This window comes from Rattus norvegicus, chromosome 12 (genome assembly GCF_021556685.1).
Source record: "Rattus norvegicus strain SHRSP/BbbUtx chromosome 12, alternate assembly SHRSP_T2T, whole genome shotgun sequence".
NCBI classification, from domain to species: domain Eukaryota; kingdom Metazoa; phylum Chordata; class Mammalia; order Rodentia; family Muridae; genus Rattus; species Rattus norvegicus.
This window is the reverse complement of record NC_141545.1, coordinates 29,490,695-29,511,042: the sequence shown is the minus strand read 5'-3', so window position 1 is coordinate 29,511,042 and position 20,348 is coordinate 29,490,695. Positions and strand designations below refer to the sequence as shown.

The 20,348-nt window shown below is 52.3% G+C and overlaps 2 protein-coding genes and 1 long non-coding RNA gene across 5 annotated transcripts in view; 2 read left to right on the top strand and 1 right to left on the bottom strand.

Annotated features, from left to right (window-relative positions):
• Gtf2ird2 (GTF2I repeat domain containing 2) overlaps positions 1–7,387 on the top strand; it is a 36,586-nt gene extending 29,199 nt beyond the window's left edge. Inside the window, exons 13-16 of one of the 2 annotated variants that reach the window (XM_087577999.1) lie at positions 1,482–1,565; positions 2,578–2,761; positions 3,197–3,225; positions 5,217–7,387. In XM_087577999.1, the coding sequence (XP_087434125.1) occupies positions 2,661–2,761; positions 3,197–3,225; positions 5,217–6,793 (1,707 nt within the window). In that variant the 5' untranslated portion in view covers positions 1,482–1,565; positions 2,578–2,660 and the 3' untranslated portion in view covers positions 6,794–7,387. 2 annotated transcript variants of the gene reach the window in all.
• Positions 7,388–10,440: 3,053 nt separating this feature from the next.
• On the bottom strand, positions 10,441–19,730 carry Ncf1 (neutrophil cytosolic factor 1). Of its 2 annotated transcripts, NM_053734.2 has the most exon segments (11): positions 10,441–12,131; positions 12,283–12,425; positions 12,794–12,901; positions 13,757–13,874; positions 15,804–15,911; positions 16,219–16,341; positions 16,945–17,000; positions 17,503–17,668; positions 17,802–17,877; positions 18,423–18,503; positions 19,634–19,719. In NM_053734.2, coding segments are annotated over 11 exon segments (1,170 nt in total). In that variant the 5' UTR covers positions 19,706–19,719; the 3' UTR covers positions 10,441–12,012.
• Positions 13,631–15,893, top strand: LOC148002292 (uncharacterized). The gene is made up of 2 exons (XR_015634767.1): positions 13,631–14,600; positions 14,654–15,893. It is a non-coding gene; the product is annotated as an uncharacterized LOC148002292 (long non-coding RNA).
• Positions 19,731–20,348: the final 618 nt, after the last annotated feature.

Here is a 20,348-nt window from a genome sequence, read left to right as displayed (position 1 = left end):
AACATGTGCTTTTTTTTTTTTTTTTTTTCGGAGCTGGGGACCGAACCCAGGGCCTTGTGCTCGCTAAGCAAGCGCCCTACCACTGAGCTAAATCCCCAACCCTTATTTAAGTTTTAAGACAGGGTCCCACTATGTGTCCCTGGCTGTCCTGGAACTCACTCTGTAGACCAGGCTGGCCTATAACTACAGAGATCTGCCTGCCTCTGCCTCCCGAGTGCTGGGAGGTATAGGGCAAGCACACCAGGCTTTTAAGAAAATGTTTTTTTTTATTTATTTATTCATTTATTATATATAAGTACACTGTAGCTGTCTTCAGACACACCAGAAGAGGGCATCAGATCTCTTTACAGATGGTTGTGAGCCACCACGTGGTTGCTGGGATTTGAACTCAGGACCTCTGGAAGAGCAGTCGGGTGCTCTTAACCACTGAGCCATCTCTCCAGCCCGAAAATGTTTTTAATTAGAGCCGGGGCATAGTGGTTCATGGCAGAGGCAGGTGGGTCTCACCCTGGTCTACAGAGCGAGTTCCAGTACAGCCAGAGCTACACAGAGACAACCCTGTCTTGAAAAATCAAAAAACAGGGGCTGGGGATTTAGCTCAGTGGCAGAGCGCTTGCCTAGCAAGCGCAAGGCCCTGGGTTCGGTCCCCAGCTCCGAAAAAAAAAAACCAAAAAAAAAAAAAAAAAAAAAAAGAGAAAGAAAGAAAAGAAAAAGAAAAAAAGAAAAATATTAATAAGAAATTAATTTTTAAAGTCTTAAAAGATATTCCCTCCTGGTCCTAGCCTCGTTTTTCTTCATTTCTTGTCATATTAGACGGGCCGAGGTTTGCGTTACAGTGTTGAGAGCAGTGATGGAGACACACACCCTTGTCGTGCTCAGCACTGACCTCGTTCCTCAGGAAGAACAGGAGCGGTGGCTGGGGACGGATCAAGGCTGAGAGGACTGACTGCTCTTGCAGGACCCAGGTTCTCTTCCCATCCCATGCCCGCTCACAACCACCTGAGGCTCTATGGATCCCGTATCTTCTAACCTCCGTGGGTGCTTGCACATGTGTGGCACAAACATAAATACAAGTTAAAAAAAATTAAAGTAAGGATGGAGAGATGGCTCAGCGATTGAGAGCACTGACTGCTCTTCCACAGGTCCTGAGTTCAAATCCCAGCAACCACATGGTGGCTCACAACCATCTGTAATGGGATCCGATGCCCTCTTCTGGTGTGTCTGAAGACAGCTACAGCATACTCATATTAAATAAATAAATCTTTTTTAAAAAAGTTTTTAAACATTATGGGGTATGCTTCTATGGGGTTGTCAAAATTATCATCTGTAACGGCTTCCATTTTGTGTATTTCCCAAATGCTTACTTACTGTGCTCAGGTAACTGATAAGACAGGTAAACTGCCAGGAGGCATTTCTGCTCATATCTGTCTTGAAGGGGAAATGCTGAATGAGCCTGGTCTTCGTCTTCCGGTTATTTGTAGATAATGAGGAGGAGAGGCTCTCGGGCCTCGAGAAAATTAAGCAACTTCGAGAACAAGTGAACGACCTCTTCAGCCGGAAGTTTGGTAAGCTTCTGTTCTGCTGTTGGCACACATCTAAAACGTACGCATCTGTTATGACATTACGTGTGTGTTGGAGGGGCAGGCACACGTGAAGACAGTGCCCTTGGAGGCCAGAAGAGGGCGTCAGATCCCTCGGAGCTGGAGTTACAGGCAGTTGTGCCCCACGTGGGTGCTGGAGATCAGACTCAGTCCTCTGGAAGAGCAGCCAGGGCTCTTAACTGCTGAGCCATCTCTCCAGTCCCACACCTCCAGATTTATAAACTTTACCCACTCCACCCCTTTCTGAAATACTAGATGTTGAAAGTACTCTAGTCCTGTTATAATCTCTGGCCAAAATCACTTTTCTTTTTACTTATTTATTCTTTTTTTTCTTTTCTTTTCTTTTTTTCGGAGCTGGGGACCGAACCCAGGGCCTTGCGTTTGCTAGGCAAGCGCTCTACCACTGAGCTAAATCCCCAACCCCTACTTATTTATTCTTGAGACAGACTGAGGCTCTACAACGTACACTAGCCTTGAATTCAATCAAGATCTTCTTTAAAAAGTGCCAGCATTTCAGGCCTGTGCCATTTCAGGTAGTTCCAAAGTCTCCGTGGAGTAGGCAGTTCTTGAACTTGTGATCCTCCAGCTTTAGCCCCGAGTAGGTGGGTTTTAGGCCTGTGTTACCGGGTTCAGCGCTGTCCTTGTTGGGTTTGAAGACAGCACGTCACAGACAGCTGACTTCAAACACTTAGACTCCAGTGATCTTACCTCTCGGCTACTCTCCGCTACTCAAGTTCCAGAGACTTCAGGTGTGTGCCTCCAGGTCCAGCTCAAACCGTGACATCAAAGACAAAGCAAGGAGAGCCTGGCATGTGATCCAAGCATTTAAGAGGCTGAGGCAGGAGGCTCGCTTTGAATTCAGATCCGTAGGCCCTGACTCAAAAACACCACCACCACCACCACCACCACCAATAGGGCAAGGCTTTGGAAAAGTGAGGCACAGAATCAACCAGTTTACACCCCACCTCTCATCCAGGGGAGGCGATCGGAGTGGACTTCCCCGTGAAGGTCCCCTACAGGAAAATCACCTTCAACCCCGGCTGTGTGGTGATCGATGGCATGCCCCCGGGGGTGGTGTTCAAAGCCCCCGGATACCTGGAGATCAGCTCCATGAGGAGGATCCTGGATGCTGCAGATTTCATCAAGTTCACCGTCATTAGGTGAGTGAGTCCCGGGTGAGCACTGGAGATGGGCGGCTACCTAGTGACAGGAGGCCGGCAGGGTGGGGAGGGGCCGCCCTTCATCTTAGAGTCAAGATGCAAGGCATCCGCTCTCTTCTACTTCTGCAGCTGTGGTCCTTGTACTAATTTTATTATAATTATTTATGAGGGGCTTGTCATGGCACCTGTGTGAGGACAGCCTGTGGAAGTCAGTTCTTCCGCCCCGTGGGCCCCAGAGATTGAACTCGGGTCTGGGGTTTGGCAGCAAGCATCCTTGCCCACCGAGTCGTCTCGCTGGCCACTGTGGGATTCCCCCCCTCAGCCTCACTTCCCAGTTTGCCTAGCACTGTGTTGACACCACCAGAAGTGAGGAGACAAAACTAGCTGGGCCGAATAAAAACAAGCTCCCCCTCTTCCTCCCCTGTCTCCCCGCAGACCACTTCCTGGACTTGAACTCAGTAATGGTGAGTACTCAGAGAAGCAAGAACGTCGCAGGACACAGTGCTTTGTGTAGTGAGTGTCCTGGAGGGCACTTAGCACAGGGTCCTCCCACCTGCAGCCTGGAGCCTTCTAGTAAAGCACATGGCCTTTCAGATGTGCTGGCTTGGTTTGGTTTGGTTAGGTTAGGTTCGGTTCGGTTTGGTTTGGTTTGGTTTGGTTTGTTCCAAGGCTGGAGAAGAAGCCGAAGGTCTCACAGGAGCTAGACTCCACCTTTGACCTACATCCCAAGCCCTATTTACCTTTTACTTTAGTTCTCTTTTGTTTGGTTGGTTTTTCTTATCATTGGCTTGGGTCTCAATGTGCAGCTCCGCCTGGCCTGGAAACTCCCAGACATCCACCTGCCTCCGCTTCCTGTTTGCTGGGATTACAGGCACAGGCTACCACACCCAGCTGTCTGGTGTTTGACACGGTGCCTCCTCACTCCTGCCCTCCCAGACACATGCCTACAATTTACTACGTAGGCCAGGCTGGCATCTCACTCACAGAAAGAGTCTTGCTTCTGCCTCCCAAGGGCCAGGTTACAGACTCATGGTATCAGACCTGGTTTTATGTGGCGTTGGGTATCAAAGCGGGGTGGGGGGGTGGGGCTTCATGGTAGGGGAGGGCTTCATACATCGTGTGCAAGCACTCCATCATACCTCCAGCTCCCAGCTACAGCTTCTTAAGAAGGTCTTGAACTTCCATAGTTGTGCTATCAGGAACTGTTCCACTTAACTTTTTTTTCCGGAGCTGGGGACCGAACCCAGGGCCTTGCGCTTGCTAGGCAAGCGCTCTACCACTGAGCTAAGTCCCCAACCCCCTCCACTTAACTTTTATGGTGGCTTCAAACACCAGCACACGGAACCAAGGTATGCTGGCTCAGGTCTATAATCCCAGCATTAGGGATTGCACGAGTTGTGGGCTAACCTGGTCTACAGAGTGAGGCCTTGCCTCAAAAAAAAAAACCAAACTCAATCCCTGCCAACACGTGCACACTTAACCACACGACTCACCTGAGTTGGGTGGGGGTCTGAGTGCCCTGGCTCTTTGGAGATCTACAGCTTTGGTAAGTCATATGGTTCCTTCGCATGGTCTCTTTTTTAACATTTCAAACCTCTCTTGGAAGTTAGGCAAGGTGGCACACAGCTGTAATCCCGGCCCTGAGGAAACTGTGGCAAGAGTCCCACTAGAAGTTCAGGGCCAGTCTGAGCTACAGAGTAAGGCAGTCTCGAAAGAAAGAAAGAAAGAAGGAAAGAAAGAGAGAGAGAGAGAGAGAGAGAGAGAGAGAGAGAGAGAAAGAAAGAAGAGAAAGACAGAAAGACAAAGAACAAAGAAAGAAAGGAAGAGAGAGAGAGGAAGGAAGGAAGGAAGGAAGGAAGGAAGGAAGGAGTAAACAAGCCAGGCATGGTAGTCCACGACTTTAATCCCAGCACTCAGGAGGCAGAGACACAGAGATCTGTGTGTTTGAGGAAGTTCCGGGACAACCAGGGCTGTGTAGAGAGAGGCTGGACATTGTAGCACATGCCACCACCTCACATTTAGAAGGTGGAGTTAGGATGGAAAAGTCAAGGTCACCATCGGCTCCCTAGTGAGTTTGAGGCCCACTGGGGTATCGAACACCCACTCTGTAAAATGAAACGGGTGAGGGGGGGAGCACCCTCATAGAAGCAGGGTAAGGGGGAATGGGATAGGGGGTTTGCAGAGGGAAACCAGGAAAGGGGATAACATTTGAAATGTAAATAAATAGGGGTTGGGGATTTAGCTCAGTGGTAGAGCACTTGCCTAGCAAGCGCAAGGCCCTGGGTTCGATCCCCAGCTCCGAAAGAAAGAACCAATAAATAAATAAATAAACAAACAAACAATTAAGAAATGTAAATAAATAAAATATCCAATTAAGAATAAAAATAAAATAAATACAATCGAACAGGGCAAGCGATAGGGAGTTGCCAAATCACCATCCCATGTCTCTATAAAGTGGGGAAACGGAAGATAGACCAGGAGGGCCGCGTGTTTCAAGAGAAGTGGGAGCGAGCGTATTTCTTCGTGGAGGTGCAGAACGTCCCCACGTGTCTGATCTGCAAGCAGAGCGTGTCTGTATCCAAGGAGTACAACCTGCGCCGCCACTACCAGACCAACCACAGCAGGCACTATGACCAGTACTCCGGGCAGGCGCGGGAAGAGAAGCTTCGAGAGCTGAAGAGGGGACTGCGGAAGTATCTCCTGGGGGCCTCGGAGATCGTGTGTCCAGAGCCAACGCTCTCGAATGCAAGTCCACCCACGAACTCCGTGGTGCAGCCGGTGGAAGACGTGGCCGGGAGCTTATGGGAGAAGTTACGACAGAAAATCCGGTCCTTTGTGGCATACTCCATCGCCATCGATGAGATTACAGATATCAATGACACCACCCAGCTGGCCATCTTCATCCGTGGCGTCGACGACAACTTCGACGTGTCCGAGGAACTTTTGGACACCGTGCCCATGACAGGCGCCAAATCCGGGAACGAGATATTCCTGCGCGTAGAGAAGAGTCTCAAGAAGTTCAGCATCGATTGGTCCAAGCTGGTGAGCGTGGCCTCCACGGGCACGCCGGCCATGATGGATGCCAACAGCGGGCTGGTGACGAAGCTCAGAGCCAGGGCAGCTTTATGTTGCAAGGGAGCCGACCTCAAGTCCGTGCGCTGTATCATTCACCCTGAGTGGCTGTGCGCGCAGAATTTAAAGATGGGCCACGTCATGGACGTGGTGGTAGACTCGGTGAACTGGATCTGCTCCCGGGGCCTGAACCACAGCGACTTCACAACGCTGCTCTACGAGCTGGACAGTCAGTACAGCAGCCTACTGTACCACACGGCCCTCAAGTGGCTGGGCCGAGGGCTGGTCCTCAGAAGGTTCTTCGAATCATTGGAGGAAATAGACTCGTTCATGTCTTCTCGGGGCAAACCTGTGCCACAGCTCAGCTCTCGGGACTGGATCCTGGACCTGGCCTTCCTAGTGGACATGACGACACACCTCAATACCCTGGATGCCTCCCTCCAAGGCCATTCACAGATCGTGACCCAGATGTACGACTTCATCCGGGCCTTCCTAGCGAAACTGTGCCTCTGGGAGACACATCTGGCCAGGAACAACCTGGCCCACTTCCCCACGCTGAAATCTGTTTCCCGGAGTGAGAGCGACGGGCTCAACTACATCCCCAAGATCGTAGAACTGAAGGCGGAGTTCCAGAAGCGCCTGTCGGATTTCAAATCTTGGGAGAGCGAGCTCACCCTGTTCAGCTCCCCTTTCTCCACCAAGATTGACAGCGTGCGGGAGGAGCTCCAGATGGAGGTGATCGACCTGCAGTGTAACACGGTGCTGAGGACCAAGTTCGACAAGGTGGGCGTCCCGGACTTCTACAAGCATCTATGGAGCAGCTACCCCAAGTACAGGAGCCACTGTGCCAAGATGCTGTCGATGTTCAGCAGCACCCACATCTGCGAGCAGCTCTTCTCCATCATGAAGCTGAGCAAGAAAGAGGCGCAGTGGGGCTCAGCGCTCCAGGCCGCAACGTGAGGGGGCGGAAGGCGGGAGCCTGTAATTCCAGTACTGGGGAGGCCAAGGCAGGAAGATCTGACTTCGAGTTTGAGGTCAGCCTGGGCTACCTATCAAGACCCCATTTCAATAGAGAGAAATTGCAGGAAGAGAAAAAGAAGGAAATCTGGCCATTCCTCCATGTGGAGACCTAGAATGTTCCAGACCTAATAGGCTGTGAGACCAGAACAACAGACCATTAAACCTCTTGCTTTAATAAAGATAACCATTAAACCTCTCGGTTTAATAAAGATAATGTTCGGGGCTGGGGATTTAGCTCAGTGGTAGAGCGCTTACCTAGGAAGCGCAAGGCCCTGGGTTCGGTCCCCAGCTCCGAAAAAAAGAACCAAAAAATAAAATAAAATAAATAAATAAATAAAGATAATGTTCCCTCTGCCCCCACTTTGAATTGGGATGTTAATTTACACATCACACCTCTTCAGATGACCTTTGACACCTGTCTGTTGTTCGGAAAAGCCCCTAACTGTTGTAGTTCCAGTCGCTGGCTGCTCTTGGCTTCACTGACCTGTACCACTCCTCCATGCTGTACCGTTTCAATAAACCCACTGTGAAAGATGTGTGTGTTTGTCGGGGGGTGTGCACACATGCAGGTGTCTCCCCCACGTTTCCGGCCTATGCTCTGTGGTCTAGTAAGCTTTCAAGTTTAAGGATAATCAGTCGGCCAGAGATACTGCCCCATATTCTAGAATTCCTCAGCTGGTCTTCCTGCCTGGAGCTAGAAAGGTCAGGCATGAAGTGGAAGATCCTGAGTAACCAACACAGGGTTTAACAGACAGGTAAGTTGAGGCTTAAAGCCCTCCTCCTCCTTTCTCTTCTGTCCTCCTCTCTTCTTCCCTCCTCCTCTCTTCCCCCTCCTCCTTCCTCTTCCCTCCTCCTCTCTTCCCCCTCCTCCTTCCTCTTCCTTCCTCCTCTCTTCCTCCCTCCTCCCTCCTTCCTCTTCCCTCCTCCTCTCTTCCTCCCTCCTCCCTCCTTCCTCTTCCCTCCTCCTTTCTTCCTCCTTCCTCTTCCCTCCTCCTCTCTTCCTCCTTCCTCTTCCCTCCTCCTCTCTTCCTCCTCCCTCCTCCCTCCTTCCTCTTCCCTCCTCCTTTCTTCCTCCTTCCTCTTCCCTCCTCCTCTCTTCCTCCTTCCTCTTCCCTCCTCCTCTCTTCCTCCCTCTTCTCTTCCTCCCTCCTCCCTCCTTCCTCTTCCCTCCTCCTCTCTTCTTTCCTCTCCTTTCTTCCTCCCTCCTTCCTCTTCCCTCCTCCTCTCTTCCTCCCTCCTCTCTTCCTCCCTCCTCCCTCCTCCTTCCTCTTCCCTCCTCCTCTCTTCCTCCCTCCTCCCTCCTTCCTCTTCCCTCCTCCTCTCTTCTTTCCTCTCCTTTCTTCCTCCCTCCTTCCTCTTCCCTCCTCCTCTCTTCCTCCCTCCTCTCTTCCTCCCTCCTCTCTTCCTCCCTCCTCCCTCCTCCTTCCTCTTCCCTCCTCCTCTCTTCCTCCCTCCTCCCTCCTTCCTCTTCCCTCCTCCTCTCTTCTTTCCTCTCCTTTCTTCCTCCCTCCTTCCTCTTCCCTCCTCCTCTCTTCCTCCCTCCTCTCTTCCTCCCTCCTCTCTTCCTCCCTCTTCTCTTCCTCCCTCCTCCCTCCTACTTCCTCTTCCCTCCTCCTCTCTTCCTCCCTCCTCCCTCCTCCTTCCTCTTCCCTCCTCCTCTCTTCCTCCCTCCTCCCTCCTTCCTCTTCCCTTCTCCTCTCCTCCTCCTTCTCCTTCCTCTTCTCTCTTCTTCTCTTCCTCCTTCCTCTCTCCTCCACTTTACTCTTCTTCTGTCCTCCTTTCTTCCTCATACCCTCTCCCTCTTCCTCCTTCAAGACAGGATGTCGTTATGCAGACCAGGCTGACCTTGAGGTCCAGATCTTCCTGCCCAGCCTGCTGCGATCTGGGCTTACAGAAACACTCCATGGCACTTCCTGCAGATTCTTTTTCTACCCTGGAATGTGACTTGGGACCCTGTGGGCGAACAAGTACTGCCACTGTGGAGAGAATGGGGTGTGGGGTGTTCTTCAGTAACCATGGCAACAAGATGTCTGTGGAGCTATGTGGCCAGATATATGGGGGTGGGGGAGGAGACTGGACTGGGAGCTTGTTCTTTTTTTTTTTTTTTTCTTTTTTCCGGAGCTGGGGACCGAACTCAGGGCCTTGCGCCTACCACTGAGCTAAATCCCCAACCCCGGGAGCTTGTTCTTAATTTGTTGCTGTTTCTTCAGACCAGGCATTGATGTCCTCCAGTCGAAGGATGGGGGCAGGGGAATGACCCAGACAAGTCCAACTCAGAGGACATACCCATCAATCTAACTGGAGTGCATCCAGTTCACACACCTTAAAATATGGCCCAACTAGCCAGTTATGGTGGCACATTCCTTTAATCTCCACACTCAGGAGGCAAAGGCGGGTAGATTTCTGAATTCATGGCCTACTGAGAGAATTCCAGGACAGACAGGGCTACCAGAGAAACCCTGTCTTGAAGGAGGGGGAGGAGGAGGAGGAGGAGGAAGAAGAGGAGGAACAGGAAGAAGAGGGGGAAGAAGAGGAGGAGGAGGAAAGAAAAGAAAATGTGGCCCAAAGAACTACGTGCCCATAGGCCCAAGTCGGTGCAGTTCCAAGTGACCTCTGCCTGCTTCCTGATAGATTTGCCCTAAGTAAACTGCCTGTGTCTCCTGGGGTGTGGGTCCCTGTCTCTGATTCTCAAGCCCAGAGACACTGGAGTAAGCCCAGCACTGTGTGTGCACTCAGAGAGACTGATGGTCAGCAGACGGGGACACTCCAACAAGCTGGCAGCCATGGGCGTGGCCCTTGCTCCCTCCTTGGCTTCCCTGCCCACACAAGCCTTTGGGCAGCCTCCCTGGCTAACACATAGCAGGAAACACTAAGGTTGGGACAAGGCAACATCAGCAAGATCAGAAATACAGAGAAGCAACTGTAGGGTAGGGGATGCGCACAGCTGAAATTCTAGTACAGGGGGCTGGAGAGATGGCTCAGCGGTTAAGAGCACTGACTGTTTTCCCAGAGGTCCTGAGTTCAGATCCCAGCAACCACATGGTGGCTCGCAACCATCTGCAATGGGAACCAATGCCCTCCTCTGGTGTGTCTGAAGACAGCTGTACTCACATACATAAAATAAACAATTCTTTAAAAAAAAAAAAAAAAGGATGGAGACAGGATAAGGAGGAGTTCGAGGTCATCTTCCACCACCTAGGCAGTGAGAGGCCAGCCTGACTGACATGGAATCCTGAAACACGCACGCGCACACATGCACGTCCCAAAAGGGGGAGACATCTCATAAGGACTTCACTTTAGGAAACAAACAACAAAACTAAAACCGGTGCACACTTGTAATGCCAGCGTTCAGAAGCCGGAGGCAGGAGGATCAAGGACAGCCTGGGATACATAGCGAGACCTATTTTCCAAGAAGAAACGTGGTGAAAGTGTTTGATCTCTGGAGCAACTGTTGTGGCAGGCCTGCAACGCCAGGTCCTGTTACCAGGCTTGTCTTTTGCAAGCTGTGTGACTTTGTTGTGCACTGGGGTTCCTGGTTTACTTAGGGTTTCTATTGCTGAGATAAAACACCATGATCCAAAGCAAGCTGGGGAGGAAAGGGTTTATTCCGATTACACTTCCACACTGTTCATCGCTGAAAAAAGTCAGCACAGGAACTCAGGCAGGACAGGGACTTCAAGCAGGGCAGAAACCAGGAGGCAGGGGCTGACGCAGAGGCCATGGAGGGATGTTACTTACTGGCTTGCTCAGCTTGCTCTCTTATAGAACCCAGGACCACCAGCCCAGGATGGCACCACCCACCATGGATTGGGCCCTCCCCCATCAATCACCAAGAAAATGCTTTACAGCTGGATCTTATGGTCGCATTTTCCCTCCTTTAAATTTTTTTCAATGTGCATTTTTATTTTATATGCATTGGTATTTTGTTTGCATATATGTCTGTGAGAGGGTGTCAGACTCCCTAAAACTGGAGTTACAGGCCGATGTGACCTACCCTGTGAATGCTGGAAATTGAACCCCAGTCCTCTGGAAAAGCAGCCAGTGCTCTTAACCACTGAGCTATCTTTCCAGCCCCATGGAGGCGTTTCCTCAGCTGAGGTGCCCTCCCTTAGATGACACCAGCTTGTGTCACGGTGACATAGATCCAGTCAGCACGGTTTCTTTGCATTTGGGAATGGAAATACCGGCAAGGTCTTAGAGACATGAAAACAAGGAGAATACCAAGCATTATCCACTAATGACTGCTTTCCGCCACAACCCCGAGACCCCATGCCAAGGTTATGTTGTGGGATGGGGTGGTTTGAGACAGGATCCCACACTGTAACTAGATCTGATCTCGAATTCCCTACGTGGCCCAGGCCGACCTTGAACGTAACAGCAGTCCTCTTGACCTTTGGCTGTGAAATTCCGCCCAGATGTTGGAACACGGACAAGCCCAATTATGGGATGCTGGGAATGGAAGCCAGGCCCTGGTGCATGCTAGTCAAGCACTCTACCAACCAGGCAACATTCTGAGCCCCTAGGACAGTGCTTCTCAACCTTCCTAGTGCTGTACCCCTTAATACAGTTAGTTTCCAATGTTGTGGGGACCCCCAATCATACAATTATTTTCATTGCTACTTCATAGCTGTCATTTTGCTACTTGTATAAATCGTAATATAAATATCTATAAAAATAATATCTGTGGGGGGGGGGTTGGGGATTTAGCTCAGCGGTAGAGTGCTTGCCTAGCGAGCGCAAGGCCCTGGGTTCGGTCCCCAGCTCCGAAAAAAAAAAAAATAATATCTGTGTTTTCCAATGATCTAAGGCAACTTCTGAGAAAGAGTCTTTCGACACCCTCCCCAAAGGGGTCATGGCCAACAGGTTGAGAAACAGTTTCCTTAGGGCGTTCCTAAGACACTTGGCCTTCTGCAAACTTGACCTTGGTCAAGACTAAGGCAGCGGGTAATCAGACCTTTTTTGTTCCTGCAAACCCCCCAGCAACGCTGACTACCTCCTCTCATCCTAGCAATACCCGTGGAGAGAAACCCAGTCCTGTCCTTTGCTGCAGAGTCTGAGTCCATTCCAAACATTAAAGCAGGGTAGGAGCCTCTGACCTGAGGCTATATACAAATATATACAAGGGTAGGGATAGGACCGCCTTTCAGTGCAGCCGCCCCTCACGCGGCGGACGTCAGTTTCCGCTTGGTGCTCTCTGTGCAGCGGTGCAGGATGAGGTCCGAGCTGGGTCTCGGAGGCACCGCAGGCTGTGGTTTGGCGCGCGGAGTCGATGGATTGTCTGCAAACGAAAGTCAGGATCATCAGAAGCCCCAGCCTCCCTGTTGTAAGCTGCCCCAATTTTCTAGTCCTGATCCCACCCCTAGATCTCGCCCCGCCCCTTGGACTACCTCCGCCCTCCAGCCCCGGCCACGCCCCTCTCTGGCGCTCACCCTTTGAGTCAGGGCTCTGCGGCCCAGGTCGCGCCGGGCGTCTGCGCTGCTGCAGGAATCGGACGCTGTTGCGGCGATAGGTGTCCTGGCTGAGGCGCTTCCGAGAACGCTGGTGGATGCTCTGTGCATTGCGGATGGTCGACCTGGCCCAGCAGGACGCAGGTGTCAGTGCCCCGGAGTCCCACTGGAGACACCCCTGGGACCCTAAGCCTGGCTAGAGGGTAGGGTACGGAGAAACTAGGACACCCTGAGATCCTTAACCTGGCCTCAGCAAGTGGGTTCAGAGGGACTGGCACCCCTCAGGTCCTAAGCATATATTTAGCAAGTAGAATGGAGTCAGAGGAACCTGCAGGAGCTGTGGGGGTCACAGATCCTACCCAACCTGTTTCCCACATCCACTTTGGCCATAAACATGACCCTTGCTCTGGGACTGCCCAGACAGGTAGGTACCTACCCAGCCAGAAACCTCCTCTGGTCTCCCTCAGGCCCGCCCCATCAGGACCCATCTCACCTGCGAGGTGGTGCCCCGCGGCTTCTAATCTGTCGCTGGGCCTGGGTTATCTCCTCCCCAGCCTTCTGCAGATACATGGATGGGAAGTAGCCGGTGATGTCCCCTTTCCTGCAAGATGGGTCACAGTGGAGGATCAGGTAGTCACGAGGGGTTGTGCGCACAGAGCTAGGGGGCCTTCAGAGTGCCTAGCCCACGAGGACCGATGCTAGCTAAGGATTTCTTTTTTTTCTTTTTTTTTCTTTTTTTTTTTTTTTCTTTTTTTTTCCGGAGCTGGGGACCGAACCCAGGGCCTTGCGCTTGCTAGGCAAGCGCTCTACCACTGAGCTAAATCCCCAACCCCTAGCTAAGGATTTCAAACATCCACATCCAACCAAGCTGTTTCCTTGCATGCCCAAGCCTGGCATGCCCCAGCCCTCCTGTCCAACTCCGGACAGGGGAAGGAAGCTAGATGTGTGTCTTACAGGTGTGTACTGTGACGCCTTTAAGAGTCTAAGTGTCGGGGCTGGGGATTTAGCTCAGTGGTAGAGCGCTTACCTAGGAAGCACAAGGCCCTGGGTTCGGTCCCCAGCTCCGAAAAAAAAGAACCAAAAAAAAAAAAAAAAAAAAGAGTCTAAGTGTCCTCTGGGTGATGGCAGCTGACACCTTTAATCCTAGCACTCTGGAGGCAGGGACAGGCAGATCTCTGTGAGTTTGAGGGCCAGCCTGGTCTACAAAGCAAGTTCCAGGACAGCCAGGACTGCACAAAGAAACTTTGGAAAAACAAAAACCAAACAAACAAAATCATTTTCCCTCTCGCTTGCTTGCTTTTTTTGTTTGATTGATTGATTGTGGAAGATCCTGGAGATGAAACTCAGTAGCTAAGGAGGACAGAAGACTCTAGAATCACACAGCCAAGTCAGCTCAGAGCCCACATGAGGTCCTCCAAACCCACTCAGATATGTGCAGGGGGAGGAGATGTCTTACCTGACCACCCACCAGCCATCTAGGAGCTTATGAATGACCTCGATGGCTTCACCCTCAGACAGGGACACCTCATCCTCTTCAACAGCAGCGTACGCTTTGATGGTTACATACGGTTCACCTGGTCCGTGGAGGGAACAGCCAGTGAGGCGAGAGAGTCTGACAGCTCTCAGCGTCCTCCAACTGTCTAGCCACTACGACAAGCACACAGCCCACCCCTCAGTCCCCTCAGAGCCACTCCTTCTTGGTTTCCCTTTCTAAGAGGTTTTTTTTTTGGTTCTTTTTTTCGGAGCTGGGGACCGAACCCAGGGCCTTGCGCTTCCTAGGCAAGCGCTCTACCGCTGAGCTAAATCCCCAACCCCTAGTTTTTTAATGATAATATTTTATACACTGTAAGGATAGGACCAAAGGGGGCTGGAGAGATGGCTCAGTGGTTAAGAACACTGGTTGTTCTTCCAGAGGTCCTGAGTTCAATTCCCAGCAACCACATGGTGGTTCACAACCATCCCCAACAGGATCTGATGCCTCTTCTGGTGTGTCTGAGGACAGCTACAGCATACTAACATACATAAAAAATAAATTAAAAAATTTAAAAAAAAAAAAAGGATAGGACCAAAGGCTTGTAATATGAAGTGAAAATGCTCTACCACTGAGCCACGCCCCCAGCCCCTCACTGGAGGATTCAGGGCAGGGACTCTACCACTGAGCCACGCCCCCAGCCCTCACTTGGGGATTCTAGTCAGGTGCTCTACCACTGAGCCACACCCCCAGCCCCTCACTGGGGATTCTAGGCAGGGGCTCTACCACTGAGTCACACCCCCAGCCCCTCACTGGGGATTCTAGGCAGGTGCTCTACCACTGAGCCACGCCCCCAGCCCCTCACTGGGGGATTCTAGGCAGGGGCTCTACCACTGAGCCACGCCCCCAGCCTCTCACTGGGGTTTCTAGGCAAGGGCTCTACCACTGAGCTACACTCCTAGTGCTAGTACATGTTCTCACGTGTGTGTGTGTGTGTGTGTGTGTGTGTGTGTGCGCGCGAGCGCGCGTGCACGCACTTGCACGATGGTTAGGTGTTTTTGTCCCAAGTTGTCATCTGTGAAGTGTAACCTCTATTGAAGTTTCACCAGAATACACCTCTATTAGAATGGGCTGTAAGCAAGTCTGTGGGGCATTTTCTTGATTAACAGGTATGAGAGGGCTCAGCCCACTCAGAGCAGTGCCATCTCTGGGCTGGTGGGCCTGGATTGTATAAGAAAGCAGACTAAACAAGTCAGTAAGTGTTCCTCCATAGGCTGTACTTGAGTTTCTACCTCTAGCTTCCTGCCCTGAGTTACCTCAGTAATCGACCTGTTACATAGAAATGTAACATGAAATAAACCCTTTACTTCCCCAATTTGCTTCCGGTCCGGTCATGGGGGTTATCCCAGCCATAGAAAGCAAAGTAACACTAATACACACCCACACCAGTGCACACACATGCACAATGCACATGTCCACCACACATGTGCACACGTGCACACACACAGATGCCTGAACACATGTGTGCATACACACTGCAATATTTTTTATCAGGGTGTCACCACACATTGCCCAGACTGGGACATGCTCTGCAGCCTGCCTGAGCAGCCTTAGACCTGAGCTCCTCTTGTCTGAACCTCCTGAATAGCTGAGGTAACAGATATGTCCCACCACACCCAGTGGAATCTCTCAGTCTTAAGGCATGATCCAAAAAAAAAAAAAAAAAAATCTGCTTTCAAACTCAGTGCAGGTCATTCAAGCCCTGGAAGTGCCAACTTTACCCTTGGCTTCCTTCCCCAGCCTTTGACAGCTCCACTTCCTGTCCCCCTCCCCCGCTCCGGTACACATCGCTCACACCATCCTGGCTGCCTTTTCTGTGTCCCTCTGCTCTGCCTCCTACTTTTCTGACCAACACAATCGCCATCTACCTAGGCCTCCAAGCTGAAAATAACGGAAGAGCTACTGGCTTCTTCATGACCCCGTACCCACTTTCTCTCCCACACCCCACATTGCCTCAGAGGGCAGGGAGCACCTGCGTAGTTGGGATCGGGGTCCTCTGCCTCATCAGGGCTGTCAAGGGGCTCCAAATAGGATGCAGGGACCCAACCTCGTTTTGTCTTCATCTGGCAAAACCACCAGCCTATGTCGGGGACACAGAGAAGTAAATGAGGGCTGGTGCCTGGCAGCCTTCCGCATCCATGAGGGTGGTGAGGACACAGAGAAGGAGACACCCACTGCTCACACTCACCAACGTCCCCAAACTCCACACCCAAACCCCACCCCAGGAGCTCGAGCTCAGAGCCCTTCGCCAAGAGCATGTGGGACAGTGCCCCGAAATGCAATCTAGGCGTGAGATAGGCCTCAGATGGAGGCCAGAGGTGGCTTGGGCCTCTGCATGAACTCAAAGGCTACATCTGTCCCCCCCAAAGCCGGGCAGGGAGCCTGACCACTCTCGCTTTTCTCTACGACATCCACCACATCTCCCGTCGCCACGGTCATCTCTGTTTTGGAACCCTTCTCGTAGTCAGCGATGGCCCGATAGGTCTGAAGGATGATGGGACCCGTGATGTCTGCGCAGAGGGAGGGCAGGGTGAATGGACACAGCAGGGAGGGCAGCCCCCTGCCAGGACACCGAGGAGAACATGGGCAGCCACCCAGCTCCAGGCGCATGGGAGTTGTCACACACTGCCGACTGGAGATCAGTCAAGCTCACGATGGTGGCCCTGCGTGTACTGAGCACCTAGCACCGTTCACACAAGGAAGGTGCTATGAACTGTGCTCTCAGCAGGTCTAGCCTGGAACTCACTTTGTAGATCAGGTTGGACTAGAACTTATATAGAGCTACCTGCCTCTGCCACCCTAGTGCTGGGACTCAAGGCACCACTATACCTGGCTCTGTTTGTCTTTTGACATAGGGTCTCATGTAGCCCAGGATAGCTCCAAAGTCACTGTGTAGCTAAGGATGACTTTGAACTCCCGATAATTCTCCTGCCTTGGACTGTGCTGGCAAGGACAACCCCAATCTCCATGGTAACATGACCCCAAAGCTCCTCCTCTTCCTCCTCAGTGTTGTCCCCACAACCCCACACTCGAGGTCCTCGATTATGTCCACAGTACCTGAGTACCCCCACCCCCTGGGTGCCTCTGTCCCTGGGCACCTCTAGCCCTCTTACCAGCTACATTATTCTTGCCATCTTTGGCCGTCAGGTATGTCTCTGGCTTCTTCACCCTGGAGAAAGAACAGGCAATATGGAGCAGACCAGAAGGGAAGGTTTCAGGCTACACCTGCAGGAGGACTTCCCAATAGAAGAAGGAACCTGGGAAACGAAGGTCACCACAGAGAGAAGGTATCCACTGGCCCAGCCGTGAGAGTGGAGGAACGGCACAGATTGTCTTACAAGTGAGGGGTTGTCTATGCAGCCAAGCTCAGGAGGGGACACACAGAGGAAGCTCAGTGTACTGCAATCCCTAGGGAGATGGCCCATCTCTGCCAGATAGACAGAGATGTCTGGCCTGGGAGGGGCTCCCACGAGCTCCCAGGGGGTCCCTTCTGGCCCCTCCAGAATTCCCCATAGTGACATGAGCCTGTGTAGCTGCAGTGTTGGCCAGGTTCCAAGGCACAGGTTTAGTGCACTGTCAGTGGGGCAGTCCCTCACCCTCTCTGAACTTGGGGCTCCCCACCCTCTGCCTTCTGTCCCCATGGCCCTTCCCCCAGGGAGGTGGCTACTCACTGGCTGTCATTGGGCAGCTTCAGGTCATCGGGCCGCACTTTGAAGAAGTTCAAGAGGTGTGGGCAGCGGGAGATCTTCACGGGCAGTCCCATGAGGCTGTTGAAGTACTCGGTGAGCGTTCCCTGGCGGCTCTCCGCTGCACGCTGCCCATCATACCACCTGGGAGCTGCGTGGGGGCACCAGAGAGCGGTGAGCACACGCACACAAAGTCAAGTCCAGAAAGGGGTTTTGGAGAGCAGAGGAGGGCCCCCCCCGGGGGCTGGGGACCCTGCTGAGGGGCTCAGGCTATATGCTCTCACCTGGGAGGTGAGGGATGACTCTGTTTTCTGTGTGGATCTCACCGGCCTCAATGGGGAACATCTCCTTTAACATTTTCTAGATAGAAGAAGAAAACCTGGGCTGGGGCTCTCTGTGGTCGAGTGCTTGCCTGGTGAGCATGCACCCTGAGTGTTGCATAAATGGGGCGTGGGGGTGCACCCACTCAGGAAGTGAGGCAGGAGGATCAGAAGTTCATCTTTATTGTGTAGTGAGTTTGAGGCCAGTCTTAGATACACCAGAAAGAAAAAAGGGGTGCTCCAAAAGATCTAAGTTGGAGCCGTTCATAAGACTCATGGGGGGGGGGCGGGTAGCCATTAGGTACACATATTCTCTCTCTCTCTCTCTCTCTCTCTCTCTCTCTCTCTCTCTCTCTCTCTCGTGTGTGTGTGTGTGTGTGTGTGTGTGTGTGTGTGTGTGTGTTTTGGGGGGAATCTGCCTGACCCTGTCACATTCATTCATTCATTTTGAAACAGGGTTTCACTGTGTAGCCCAGAAAGTCACTAGGTAGCCCAGGCTAACCTCTTCAGATACACGCTGAGCTCGAGGTCCACAAAGGGCAGAACCAAAGCTGCGGAGAGAATCGCCCCTCCCCCAACACTCACATGGAACTCGTAGATCTCGGTGAATTTTCTGTAGACCACCTTCTCCGACAGGTCCTGCCACTTAACCAGGAACATGTACACCTGAGGGCCATTAGAGCGGAGAGGGCCTCAGCACCCACGAGGGCAGAGCTATGCCCCTGGGCTGCCTTTTAGCCTTGGACGAAAGGCTGAGGGGTTGTGGCCAGGCAGTCTTTGGGGGTTCTGCTACATTGTGAGACCTGTCTAAAAATATCCCTGCCATTGTCTCCGGGGCAGGACATGAAGAGAGCACCCAGGGTGACCGCTGTCACCTCTTCTGGTGTGGCTTTGGTTTACAAAGTCACTCTCTCAGTGTGGAATGACTCAGACTATTTATATTTAGAGAGAGCGACAGGGAGGGAGGACGGGAGAGACTTGGCTCTTACTGCTAAGTGTCCCAGGTAAACACCTCACAAGTACTAGGCGGCATCATCTCTGGCCAGCCTTTGGCCCTGCAGACCCAGTGATAGAGTCTAGATATATGGGCAAATATTTCTCCACTTCATCTCCCTAGGGCAAAGGGGAGACCTCGTCCCTCCTGGTGATGTCACCTCCTGGGATTTAAACTCAAGCGTAACCAACATCATAGAAGAAGAGAGACAAAAAGCCACAATCTACAGGCCTTGCGGCCGTGCAGGGCCTCTCCCAGAGCTGACTAGACGGGAGGTTTCCTGGGAGGAGTGAGCCTTAGTCCTAGGCACTGGACAGAGGGTGGTGACACTGGAGCATGGATAGGGGCTTCGTGTGAGGACAGAGAGGGAGGCAGCTGGGGATGGTGCACAGGGGTGTCTGCCCACCACGGCAGGGTCCTCTGTAGACACCCAAGAGAAGCCTAAAGCCCAAGGATAAAAAGAGCCCTGTGCCTGAGGGGTCCCCACCTCCGTACATCTTCCTCTGGTCCCCTCCCTCAATATCCTCCCCCTGTCCCCTTCCCCTCATATCCTTCCTCTGGTCCCCCTCCCCCATATCCTCCAATATCCTCCCCCTCATATCTTTCCCTGTTCCCCTCCCCCCATATCCTTTCCTGGTCCCCAACCTTCCCGACCCTCCCCAGGTCCTCCCTCCCCATCACATCCTTCTCTGGCCCTCCTCCCCCTCCTCTCCTTCCCTGGTCCAGGTGGGTTTTGGGTGGCACCAGGGTGACAGCGCTGTCCCCACTCTGCACTCCTGCAGGGCACTCTTGGACTACTTACATAGTGTTGGCTGGGGACGAAGCGTTTCTCGAAGCCCAGGAGGGCGATGTGGCGAATGAAGGTGTCCCCCATGGCTGGGCAGTGGCAGGGCCACTTCTCCCTATAGCTGGGGCCGGGCCCTAAATACACTAAAAAGAAGAAGTGGTTTCTGTTGCTCGGGGTGGGGGAGGGTGGGGAGGATGGGGAGGGCCCACGAGGCTCTTGCTTAGTCTTTCACTTTCTGGGGACTGTTGAGCTGACAGAGCGTTGGGGCAGCCATGCGCACAGAAGGGCAGAAAGCCTGTTCTACCTACCGCCCATCGCTCAGCCCCAGGTACCTGGGCCTCTCTACAGTTCTGAGCCACCCCAACCGCTCCCATTCCAGGGCCTTGGCACCAGCCCTGTCCTTCCTTTCCCGTGTTCCATTTTCCGTATCTGTATCTCCCCACCTCATGCCCACTAAGTCTCTCCTTGAGGCGTCTGAATAACCTCACACAGAACAGCAAACTTGGGGCTGGAGGGATGACTCAGCAGTTAAGAGCACTGACTGCTCTTCTAGAAGTTCTGAGTTCAAATCTCATCACCCACATGGTGGCTCACGACCATCTGCAATAGGATCCGATGCTCTCTAATGTCTGTTAGTGTACTCATATTAGTAAAATAATAAATATTTTTTAGAAAAGCCTGTGATTCCAGTGGTAGGGAGGCGGAGTATCAGGAGTTCAAGGCCAGCTTT